Source organism: Petromyzon marinus, unplaced genomic scaffold (assembly GCF_048934315.1).
Source record: "Petromyzon marinus isolate PM22_M1 ecotype Great Lakes invasive population unplaced genomic scaffold, UKy_Petmar_22M1.pri1.0 PM_Scaffold_361, whole genome shotgun sequence".
NCBI classification, from domain to species: Eukaryota; Metazoa; Chordata; class Hyperoartia; order Petromyzontiformes; family Petromyzontidae; genus Petromyzon; species Petromyzon marinus.
In genome coordinates this window covers 65,131-79,133 of record NW_027423348.1, presented here as the reverse complement: position 1 = coordinate 79,133, position 14,003 = coordinate 65,131, and the positions used below count along the sequence as shown (strand labels likewise).

The following is a 14,003-nucleotide window of genomic DNA, read 5'->3' as shown; positions in this document are numbered from 1 at the left end:
GTAGTTGTTACAGTCTGTGCGGTCCCCCTTCTTAAAAAGGGGGACCACCAGGGCATCCTTCCAATCCTGCGGAACCCGTCCAGTGGTCCAGACTGTTGTTATGATGTCATATAGGGCAGTCTGTGCACAAACGCCACCCTCCCTCAGCATTTCGCTTGGGAGATCATCTCTGCCCGCTGCCTTTCCTGGTCTCAGACTCCGGATCGCCTTCAATACTTCCTCAGCAGATGGCACCTCAGCCAGCCACTCACAGGGGGTGACTTCATCCAATATTTGAGGCACCGCAGCCTCAGCAGGGTCATCCTCACTTTGTGCCACGATGTTTTCCTGGCTGTGGGATTTTCCCTCCCCCAGGACCTCACAGAAATGCTCAGCAAATCTGCGAACCTGTTCCTGGGGGTCGGAAATTGGATCACCGTTTTTTCCCCTAATGATGGTAATAGGTGTGGCGCTGCAGGTTACTTTTTTGATGGAGTTAAATAGCGATTTGTGATCACGGGCCACTGAGGCAGACTCCATCTCCTCAGCAACCCGCGACCACCACCCATCCTTGCAGCGCCTCACGGCTCTCCGAACCTCCGAGCGAAGGCTGCGGTAAGCCTCCTCATTCTCTGACGTGGGATTCTGTAGCCGATGACAGTGGGCCTGTCGCTTTTTCTCAACCATCCTGAACAACTCCTCTGTCATCCAGGGTGTCTGGGGAGGTCTGGACCGCGTACCCAAAGCAGCCATTGCAGCTGCATGAGTCACAGTCCTAAACCTCGCCCATTTACCCTCGACATCAGGAGGAGTCGGGGACGATGCCAATCCCAGCCGCAAGCGATGATGAAATTCTCGCTTGCAACTTTCATCAGATAACTGAGACCAGGCCACTTTAGGTTGGAATGGGGTCCTGGGTGTACACCCACCACCGGAGTGGAAGAATGGCAGGCGCATCTTACAGATGACTAGTCGATGGTCAGAGGGCAGATCAGCTCCACGGTAGGTCCTGGTGTCAAGGACATGGGCTCGCATTCGCTGGTCCGTCACTATGTAGTCCAGCAGATGTTCTTGCTTGGACCCGGCATGCATCCATGATGTTGTGTGGATGCGCCGATGCCGGAACAGCGTGTTGGTAATTACAAGCCCATGGGCTGCACAAAAATCTAGCAGCCTCCTACCATTGTTATTGAGCTGATCTGGCCCATGCCCTCCAATCACTCCAGACCAGGTGCCAGTATCATGACCAACTCGGGCATTGAAGTCACCCAACATGATGACTCTATCCCGAGGGGCCACTTTAGCCAGCACCTGTGACAGGAGGTCATAGAAGGCATCTGACTCATCGGCTTTGCCTGCATCCCTCCACGGATGTTCATCTTCGGTGGGGGCATAAGTAACCACGACCACCATTCCTCGCCTCCGGTTGATGGGAAGGCGAGCCCAAAGTAGCCTGGGGCTTACAGCTTCCCACACCTCACCGCCACGCTCCCACGCCCCCTTCATTCTTTTGTTCAAAAGAAGACCCACACCCTGTTGTTTGGCAGTCTGCTGCCCCGAGTAGAGGACTGTCCACCCCTCATGGTGGCAGGAGCCAGAGCCGGTCCACCGGACCTCCTGAATGCCGCATAGATCCAGGCGGTACCGGTCCAGCTCCCGACAGAGGAGTGGCAGCCTCTCCTCTGCAGTGAGCGTTCGAACATTCCACGTGGCCACCCGTAGTGGCTTTTCGTTGTTTCTGGAGTAGCCCCGAGGGTAGGTATTCAATCTCCTGGCTCCGCCAATTGGAGTTTGGCCAGGAGACGTCATAGACGCCTGGCCCCCCGGGGGCCTCCGGCACAAGCTTAGTTGTTACATATTTCACTTTAATTCGTGGTTTTGTGGTAATTAATTGAAGGTGGAGGGGTTACCAGCCCCTCGCACCCGTCCAGAGCCCCCGTTTAGCCCCTGTGGTGGACACATATGCCATGAGGGGAGGAGCCAATCAAAATTGGAACTCAGATATATATACACACACAGACACACACGCAGATATACACACACGCAGATATATATACACACACAGACACACACGCAGATATACACACACGCAGATATATATATACACACACACACAGATATACACACACACAGATATATATATACACACACACAGATATAAACACACACACACAGATATAAACACACACACACAGATATAAACACACACACACACACATATAAACACACACACACAGAGATATAAACACACACACAGATATAACACACACAGATATAACACACACACAGATATAACACACACACAGATATAAACACACAGATATACACACACCCACAGATATACACCCACAGATATACACACACGCAGACACACACACGCAGACACACACACGCAGACACACACACACACACAGACACACACACAGACACACACACACAGACACACACACACAGCGAGCGGCTGAGCGAGCGAGCGAGCATTGTCATCGTTATCGTCCTCATCATCGTCGTCATCGTCATTATCATCATAATCATCGTCATCATCATCATCATCGTCATCATCATCGTCATCATCATCATCGTCGTCATCATCGTCGTCATCATCGTCGTCATCATCGTCATCATCATCGTCATCGTCGTCATCGTCATCATCATCATCATCGTCATCATCGTCATCATCAAAATCATCGTCATCATCATCCCACCTCAGCCAGCAAGTCGTATCCCCAGAAGCAGGCGTAGTGGAGTGCTGTGTTGCCTTGTCGTCATCATCATCGTCATCATCATCGTCATCATCATCGTCATCATCATCGTCATCATCATCGTCGTCATCGTCATCATCGTCATCGTCATCATCATCATCATCGTCATCATCGTCATCGTCATCATCATCATCGTCATCCCACCTCAGCTAGCAAGTCGTATCCCCAGAAGCAGGCGTAGTGGAGTGCTGTGTTGCCTTGTCATCATCATCGTCATCATCATCATCATCGTCATCGTCATAATCATCGTCATCATCATCGTCATCATCATCGTCATCATCATCGTCATCGTCATCATCATCCCACCTCAGCCAGCAAGTCGTATCCCCAGAAGCAGGCGTAATGGAGTGCTGTGTTGCCTTATCATCATCATCATCGTCATCATCATCGTCATCATCATCGTCATCATCGTCAACATCGTCGTCATCATCATCGTCATCATCATCATCGTCATCATCATCGTCATCATCATCGTCATCGTCATCCCACCTCAGCCAGCAAGTCGTATCCCCAGAAGCAGGCGTAATGGAGTGCTGTGTTGCCTTATCATCATCATCATCGTCATCATCATCGTCATCATCATCATCGTCATCATCGTCAACATCGTCGTCATCATCATCGTCATCATCATCGTCATCATCATCGTCATCATCATCGTCATCGTCATCCCACCTCAGCTAGCAAGTCGTATCCCCAGAAACAGGCATAGTGGAGTGCTGTGTTGCCATGTCATCGTCATCATCATCATCGTCATCATCATCCCACCTCAGCTAGCAAGTCGTATCCCCAGAAACAGGCATAGTGGAGTGCTGTGTTGCCATGCTCGTTGGCCGCGTTCACGTCCGCTTTGCTCTGTAGCAGCTGGGGGGGAGAGGGGAGGGGGAGAGGGGAGGGGGAGAGGGGGGGGGAGAGGGGGGGGACATCACGGCAATTAATTAATTAATTAATTGCCTCGCACACAACGACGCCGGTGATGACGACGATGACATCACAACCACCACAACCACCACAACAACCACCACCACCACAACCACCACCACAACCACCACCACCACAACCACCACCACCACCACCACCACAACAACCACAACCACCACAACCACCACCACAACCACCACAACCACCACAACCACCACCACCACAACCACCACCACAACCACCGCCACAACCACCACCGCCCACAACCACAAACACCCACAACCACACACCATCACCACCCACCACCACCGCCACAACCACCACCACCACAACCACCACCACCACAACCACCACCACCACCACAACCACCACCACCACAACCACCACCACCCACAACCACCACCACCCACAACCACCACCACCCACAACCACCACCACCCACAACCACCACCACCCACAACCACCACCACCCACAACCACCACCACCCACAACCACCACCGCCACACACCACCCACCAGCACACACCACAACCACCGTCACCACCACCGTCACCACCACCATCACCACCATCACCACCACCACAACCACCACAACCACCCCCACCATCGTCACCACCACCGTCACCACCACCATCACCATCACCACCACAACCACCGTCACCACCACCGTCACCACCATCACCACCACCGTCACCACCACCACCATCACCACAACCACCACCACCATCACCACAACCACCACCACAACCACCACCACCACAACCACCACAACCACCACCACCGTCACCACCACCGTCACCGTCACCACCACCACCACAATACCACCACAACACCACCACAACCACCACAACCATCACCACCGTCACCACCACCGTCACCTTGGCCACGATGTCTCTGTGCCCGTGGCTGGCTGCCAGGTGGAGAGGAGCGTCGTCGCCACGATTCACAACCACCACCACCACCACCACCACCGTCACCACCATCACCACCATCACCACCATCACCACCGTCACCACCACCACCACCGTCACCACCACCGTCACCACCACCGTCACCACCACCACAACCACCACCACAACCACCACCACAACCACCACCACAACCACCACCACCGTCACCACCACCACAACCACCACCACCGTCACCACCACCGTCACCACCACCACCACCGTCACCTTGGCGACGATGTCTCTGTGCCCGTGGCTGGCTGCCAGGTGGAGAGGAGCGTCGTCGCCACGATTCATCACGTTAATCCGTGCTCCACGCATCACCAACATCTCCACCACCACCACAACCACCACAACCACCACCACAACCACCACCACAACCACCACCACCACCGTCACCTTGGCGACGATGTCTCTGTGCCTGTGGCTGGCTGCCAGGTGGAGAGGAGCGTCGTCGCCACGATTCATCACGTTAATCCGTGCTCCACGCATCACCAACATCTCCACCACCACCACCACAACCACAACCACCACCACCGTCACCACCACCACCACAACCACCACCGTCACCACCACCACCACCACCACCGTCACCTTGGCGACGATGTCTCTGTGCCCGTGGCTGGCTGCCAGGTGGAGAGGAGCGTCGTCGCCACGATTCATCACGTTAATCCGTGCTCCACGCATCACCAACATCTCCACCACGCTCGCTCGCCCCTCCTTGCAGGCCCAGTGCAGGGGGCTAAAGCCGTGGTCATCGCTGGGGGGGGAGGGGGGGGGAGAAAGGTCCCCCAGGGTTGGAGTGTGTCTGTGTGTGTGGGTGTCTGTGTGTGTCTGTGTGTGGGTGTGTCTGTGTGTGTGTGTGTGTCTCTGTGTGTGTGTGTGGGTGTGTGTCTGTGTGTGTGTGTCTCCGTGTGTGTGTGTGTGTGAGTGTCTCTGTGTGGGTGTGTCTCTGTGTGTGTGTGTCCCTGTGTGTGTGGGTGTGTCTGTGTCTGTGTGTGGGTGTGTCTGTGTGTGTGTGGGTGTGTCTGTGTGTGTGTGGGTGTGTCTGTGTGTGTGTGTGGGTGTGTGTCTGTGTGTGTGTGTCTCCGTGTGTGTGTGTGTGAGTGTCTCTGTGTGGGTGTGTCTCTGTGTGTGTGTGTCTCTGTGTGTGTGGGTGTGTCTGTGTGTGTGTGTGTGGGTGTGTCTGTGTGTGTGTGGGTGTGTCTGTGTGTGTGTCTCTCTTTTTGTGGGCGTGTCACTGTTTGTGGGCGTCTCTATTTGTGGGCGTGTCTCTCCGTGGGTGGGTGTGGGCGTGTCTCTGTTTGTGGGCGTGTCTCTCCGTGGGTGGGTGTGGGCGTGTCTCTGTTTGTGGGCGTGTCTCTGTTTGTGGGCGTGTCTCTGTTTGTGGGCGTGTCTCTGTTTGTGGGCGTGTCTCTGTTTGTGGGCATGTCTCTGTTTGTGGGCGTGTCTCTGTTTGTGGGCGTGTCTTTGTTTGTGGGCGTGTCTCTGTTTGTGGGCGTGTCTCTGTTTGTGAGTGTCTCTCTGTGTGTGGGCGTGTCTCTCTATTTCTGGGTGTGTCTCTCCCTAGGTGTGGGTGTGTCTCTCCCTAGGTGTGGGCGTGTCTCTCTATTTATGGGTGTCTCTCTGTGTGGGCGTGTCTCTCTATTTGTGGGCGTGTCTCTATTTCTGGGTGTGTCTCTGTGTGTGGGCGTGTCTCTCTATTTGTGGGTGTGTCTTTCCCTAGGTGTGGGTGTGTCTCTCCCTAGGTGTGGGCATCTCTCTGTGTGTGGGCGTGTCTCTCTATTTGTGGGTGTGTCTCTCCCTAGGTGTGGGTGTGTCTCTCCCTAGGTGTGGGCGTCTCTCCCTAGGTGTGGGCGTGTCTCTGTGTGTGGGCGTGTCTTTCCCTAGGTGTGGGTGTGTCTCTCCCTAGGAGTGGGCGTGTCTCTCTATTTGTGGGCGTGTCTCTCCCTAGGTGTGGGCGTGTCTCTCTGTGTGTGGGCGTGTCTCTCCCTAGGTGTGGGCTTGTCTCTCTATTTGTGGGCGTGTCTCTCTATTTGTGGGCGTATCGGGACTGACCCCTGGTTGAGGTCGTTCTCCGTGTTGTCCAACCACAGGCGGACGGCCACCGCATTGCCCTCTCGGCACTGCGCAAAGATGTCGTCCATCACGCTGGCGGGCGGAGAGAGGGGGGGGGGTGACAGTGATTATGGTGGTGGTGAAGGTGGTGGTGATTGTGGTGGTGACAGTGATTGTGGTGGTGTTGGTGGTGACAGTGATTGTGGTGTTGGTGGTGTTGGTGGTGGGGTTGGTGGTGAAGGTGGTGGTGGTGGTGTTGGTGGTGACGGTGGTGTTGGTGGTGAAGGTGGTGACGGTGGTGGTGTTGGTTGTGAAGGTGGTTGTGGTGGTGACGGTGGTGGTGTTGGTGGTGACAGTGATTGTGGTGTTGGTGGTGTTGGTGGTGGGGTTGGTGGTGAAGGTGGTGGTGGTGGTGTTGGTGGTGACGGTGGTGTTGGTGGTGAAGGTGGTGACGGTGGTGGTGTTGGTTGTGAAGGTGGTTGTGGTGGTGACGGTGGTGGTGTTGGTGGTGACGGTGGTGTTGGTGGTGAAGGTGGTGGTGAAGGTGGTGTTGGTGTTGGTGTTGATGGTGGTTGTGGTGATGGTGGTGTTAGTGGTGATGGTGGTTGTGGTGGTGGTGGAGGGGGGTTACACAACAAGGAAGAACAATCATGCACACGCAAGGACTCGGTAATGTGCCTGTGGCGTGCTCATTTCTGCGTCTTTGTCTGCGAGTGCTGGTAGTGATGACGGTGGTGGTGGTGGTGGTGATGACGGTGGTGGTGTTGGTGGTGAAGGTGGTGGTGGTGATGGTGATGACGGTGGTGGTGGTGATGATGGTGATGATGGTGGTGAAGGTGGTGGTGATGATGGTGGTGGTGATGATGATGGTGGTGGTGGTGATGGTGGTGTTGGTGGTGATGATGATGCTGCTGCTGGTGCTGGTGATGATGCTGCTGCTGGTGATGATGCTGCTGCTGATGATGCTGCTGCTGGTGATGATGCTGCTGCTGGTGATGATGATGCTGCTGCTGGTGATGCTGTTGCTGCTGGTGGTGATGCTGCTGCTGGTGATGATGCTGCTGCTGCTGCTGCTGGTGATGATGCTGCTGCTGGTGATGGTGCTGCTGCTGCTGGTGATGATGCTGCTGCTGGTGATGATGCTGCTGCTGGTGATGCTGCTGGTGGTGATGCTGCTGCTGGTGATGATGCTGCTGCTGATGATGCTGCTGCTGGTGATGATGCTGCTGCTGATGATGCTGCTGCTGGTGATGCTGCTGCTGGTGATGATGCTGCTGCTGGTGATGCTGCTGGTGGTGATGCTGCTGCTGGTGATGATGCTGCTGCTGATGATGCTGCTGCTGGTGATGGTGATGCTGCTGCTGGTGATGCTGCTGCTGGTGATGATGCTGCTGCTGCTGCTATTACTACTGCAGCTATTGCTGCTGATGCCGCTGCTGCTGCTGCTGCTGCCGCCGATGCTGCTGCTCCTGCTGCTGCTTTAGGGTTTTCACACATTCCTACAATGGCACGCCACCACCTCCCCCACCCCCACCATCGCACCCGGCTCTCTACACCCACACCCCCCTCTCGTCTCTCCAAATAAAGTCTCAAAAGTCTCGCAAGGCCCTGCCCACACACACACTCACGTACACACACACACACACGCACTCACGTACACACACACACACACGCACTCACGTACACACACACACGCACTCACGTACACACACACACACGCACTCACGTACACACACACACACATGTACACACACGCACACGCACTCACGTACACACACACGCACGCACTCACGTACACACACACGCACGCACTCACGTACACACACACACACGCACTCACGTACACACACACGTACTCACATACACACACACTCACGTACTCACATACACACACACTCACGTACTCACGTACACACACACACACTCACGCACTCACGTACACACACACACACTCACGTACACACACACACACACGTACTCACGTACACACACACACACTCACGCACTCACGTACACACACACACTCACGTACTCACGTACACACACACGCACTCACGTACACACACACGCACTCACGTACACACACACGCACTCACTCACGTACACACACACGCACTCACTCACGTACACGCACACGCACTCACGTACACACACACACTCACTCACGTACACACACACTCACGTACACACACACGCACTCACGTACACACACGCACGCACTCACGTACACACGCACTCACGTACACACACACACTCACTCACGTACACGCACTCACTCACGTACACACACACGCACTCACTCACGTACACACGCACTCACTCACGTACACGCGCACGCACTCACGTACACACACACACGCACTCACGTACACACACACGCACGTACACACACACACGCACGCACTCACGTACACACGCACTCACGTACACACGCACTCACTCACGTACACACACACGCACGCACTCACGTACACACACACACTCACTCACGTACACACACACACTCACTCACGTACACGCACACGCACTCACTCACGTACACACACACGCACTCACTCACGTACACACACACGCACTCACGTACACACACACGCACTCACGTACACACACACGCACTCACGTACACACACACACGCACGCACTCACGTACACACGCACTCACGTACACACACACGCACTCACGTACACACACACGCACTCACGTACACACACACGCACTCACGTACACACACACACGCACGTACACACACACGCACGTACACACACACACGCACGCACTCACGTACACACACACGCACTCACGTACACACACACGCACTCACGTACACACACACACGCACTCACTCACGTACACACACACACGCACGCACTCACGTACACACGCACTCACGTACACACACACGCACTCACGTACACACACACACGCACTCACTCACGTACACACACTCACTCACGTACACACACACACGCACGCACTCACGTACACACGCACTCACGTACACACACACGCACTCACGTACACACACACACACGCACTCACGTACACACACTCACACGTACTCACGTACACACACTCACGTACTCACGTACACACACACTCACGTACTCACGTACACACACACTCACGTACTCACGTACACACACACTGACGTACTCACGTACACACACACTGACGTACTCACGTACACACACACACGTACTCACGTACACACACACACGTACTCACGTACACACACACACGTACTCACGTACACACACACACGTACTCACGTACACACACACACGTACTCACGTACACACACACACTCGTACTCACGTACACACACACACTCGTACTCACGTACACACACACACTCACGTACTCACGTACACACACACTCACGTACTCACGTACACACACACTCACGTACTCACGTACACACACACTCACGTACTCACGTACACACACACTCACGTACTCACGTACACACACACTCACGTACTCACGTACACACACACACACTCACGTACACACACACACACTCACGTACTCACGTACACACACACACTCACGTACTCACGTACACACACACACTCACGTACACACACACACTCACGTACTCACGTACACACACACACTCACGTACTCACGTACACACACACACACTCACGTACTCACGTACGCACACACACACTCACGTACTCACGTACACACACACACTCACGTACTCACGTACACACACACACTCACGTACTCACGTACACACACACACTCACGTACTCACGTACACACACACACTCACGTACTCACGTACACACACACACTCACGTACTCACGTACACACACACACACTCACGTACTCACGTACACACACACACTCACGTACTCACGTACACACACACACACACACTCACGTACTCACGTACACACTCACGTACTCACGTACTCACGTACACACTCACGTACTCACGTACACACACACACTCACGTACTCACGTACACACACACACTCACGTACTCACGTACACACACACACGTACACACACACACTCACGTACTCACGTGCAACAACAACCACCATTCGCCACTAAGTGGCGGTGACGTCACCACGACGCTTGTGCCAGGCTATGTGCACCCTGAGGCCACGTGAAGTGTCGAACGCCCGCTGGCAGGAGGTCACGGGGCAGACCCAGGTGCCACGGGTCGACTGACTGAGATGACTGGCTGATGCACCACCTGTGCCCCCTACTGTGCCAACTTGCTGTGCTTTAGCCACCCGGCGCTCCGCTCGTTGTTGTGAGCGTCGCTCCTCCGCCCTCTGTTGTTGTTGGAGGGCGACTGCCTCCAACTGCCCAGTAGCATCCTTCACGAGCCTCCTCCACAGAGGCCGATCTTGACACCGCTGGTACCGGTCATCGGCAAGTCCACTCAGCTCCACGTCCTCCTGTACCACATCACTCCATCTCTTCTCTAGCCCGTGCCGTGCCTGTTTAGTGCCCCTCAATCCGGCCGAACAAAAGCTGTTTCGGCATGCGGTGGCTGGGCATGCGGGCTACATGACCCAGCCATCGCAGCCTTGCCTGCCTGAGGAGCTCACCGATGGGACCTTGCCCAGATCTTTCAAGGATTTGTGAGCTCCTCACACAATCCAGTCTGGTTAAACCCAGGATGGATCGTAGGCAGGCTAGCCTAAATGTTTCTAACCGGCGAAGATGTTCCATTAGGGGGGTCCACGTTTCGCAAGCGTAGAAAAGGGAGGGAATGACCGTGGCCGAGAAGACCTGAAGCTTAGTGCGGGGCGACAGACCAGGTAGCTTCCACACAGCGTTACGCAACCGATGAAAAGATATTGCCGCTCGACTGATTCGGAGTGAGACCTCTGCTGTTAAACTGGAGCGGGTCATAAGCACACTGCCCAGGTATGGGAAACTCTCCAATCTCTCCACAACTGCCCCATCACCGATTGGGAGTTGTGGGGGTGGAGTGTCCGATGGTACAAAATACCCAGGCAGGCGCTTAGTTTTGGTGGGGCTGATGGTAAGGCCCCATCTCTTAGTGGCACGCTCCAGTCTCAGCAGCAGCGTCTCTAACTCCTCCTCTGAATGAGCAGCTATTACCAAGTCTGGCAAAACAACCCCCTACCTCCTCGCGGTGCCGGACGGGCAACTCTGTCGTGGAAAGTGCTGTGGGGAGAGGGCCAATTCCGATTGGCCCTCTCCCCTCATGGATGCCTGTGTCCACCACAGTGGCTAAACGGGGGCTCTGGACGGGTGCGAGGGGCTGGTAACCCCTCCACCTTCAATTCATTACCACTAAACCACGACTTAAATATACTCACGTACACGCACGCACTCACGCACACACTCACGTACACGCACACACACAGTCACGTACACGCACACACACACACGGTCACGTATACACACACGCTGACACTTACACACACGTGCACACACACTCACTTACTAACTCATACACACGTAGACACACACTCACGTACACACACACACAAAGATCCCCCATATAGCCTTAACAGACTGTAGGGGCAAGTGCTGTTAGCGAGCACCTATGAAGGCCGGAACGGTACACGAGGGGGTGGGTGGCCAGCACCACGCCCGACCGCCTTTGTCTCCCCAGTGGCGATGTTTACACACTGCACCAGGTGACTCATTTGAGGCTGAGTCGACACTGACGTCGACACTGACACACACACTGACACACACACACTGACACAACCGCCATTCGCCACTAAGTGGCGGTGACGTCACCACGACGCTTGTGCCAGGCCAGGTGCACCTTGAGGCCACGTGAAGTGTCGAACGCCCGCTGGCAGGAGGTCACGGGGCAGACCCAGGTGCCACGGGTCGACTGACTGAGATGACTGGCTGATGCACCACCTGTGCCCCTACTGTGCCAACCTGCTGTGCTTTAGCCACCCGGCGCTCTGCTCGTTGTTGTGAGCGTCGCTCCTCCGCCCTCCGTTGTTGTTGGAGGGCGACTACCTCCAACTGCCCAGTAGCAGCATCCTTCACGAGCCTCCTCCACAGAGGCCGATCTTGACACCGCTGGTACCAGTCATCGGCAAGTCCACTCAACTCCACGTCCTCCTGTACCACATCACTCCATCTCTTCTCTAGCCCGTGCCGCGCCCGTTTATCCCCCTCGATCCGGCCGAACAAAAGCTGCTTCGGCATGCGGTGGCTGGGCATGCGGGCTACATGACCCAACCAACGCAGCCTTGCCTGCGGAGGAGCTCACCGATGGGACCGTGCCAAGGATTTGTGAGCTCCTCACACAATCCAGCCTGGTTAAACCCAGGATGGATCCGTAGGCAGGCCAGCCTAAATGTTTCCAACCGCCGACACTGACACACACACTGACACACACACACTGACAAAGATCCCCCGTATAGCCTTAACAGACTGTAGGGGCACACACACACTGACACACACACTGACACACTGACACACACACACTGACACACACACACACTGACAAAGACCCCCCGTATAGCCTTAACAGACTGTAGGGGCACACACACACTGACACACACACACACACTGACACACACACACACACACTGACACACACACACACACTGACACACACACACACACACTGACACACACACACACTGACACACACACACACTGACACACACACACACTGACACACACACACACACTGACACACACACACCGACACACTGACACACACTGACACACACACACAGACACACACACACTGACACACACACACACTGACACACACACACACTGACACACTGACACACACACACAGACACACACACACTGACACACACACACACTGACACACACACACACTGACACACACACACACACACTGACACACACACACACACTGACACACACACACACACTGACACACACACACACACACTGACACACCGACACACACTGACACACACACACACTGACACACTGACACACACACACTGACACACACACAGACACACACACACTGACACACACACACACACTGACACACACACAACAACAACAACAACCGCCATTCGCCACTAAGTGGCGGTGACGTCACCACGACGCTTGTGCCAGGCTATGTGCACCTTGAGGCCACGTGAAGTGTCGAACGCCCGCTGGCAGGAGGTCACGGGGCAGACCCAGGTGCCACGGGTCGACTGACTGAGATGACTGGCTGATGCACCACCTGTGCCCCCTACTGTGCCAACCCGCTGTGCTTTAGCCACCCGGCGCTCCGCTCGCTGTTGTGAGCGTCGCTCCTCCGCCCTCCGTTGTTGTTGGAGGGCGACTGCCTCCAACTGCCCAGTAGCATCCTTCACGAGCCTCCTCCACAGAG

At 55.2% G+C, this 14,003-nt stretch overlaps 1 protein-coding gene across 3 annotated transcripts in view; it reads right to left on the bottom strand.

The window, feature by feature from the left end:
- The window catches only part of LOC116958321 (scaffold protein ILK), a 43,032-nt gene that overhangs the window by 22,993 nt on the left and 6,036 nt on the right, over window positions 1-14,003 (bottom strand). The window contains exons 1-4 of one of the 3 annotated variants that reach the window (XM_076064254.1): window positions 8,072-8,144; window positions 6,665-6,757; window positions 5,201-5,366; window positions 3,507-3,602 (exon numbers count right to left, since the gene is read on the bottom strand). In XM_076064254.1, coding sequence (XP_075920369.1) covers window positions 3,507-3,602; window positions 5,201-5,366; window positions 6,665-6,753 — 351 coding nt within the window. In that variant the 5' untranslated portion in view covers window positions 6,754-6,757; window positions 8,072-8,144. Of the gene's footprint in view, window positions 1-3,506; window positions 3,603-4,834; window positions 4,955-5,200; window positions 5,367-6,664; window positions 6,758-8,071; window positions 8,145-14,003 lie in introns of those variants that run through there. The other 2 variants (XM_076064253.1, XM_076064255.1) reach the window with 2 other exon arrangements.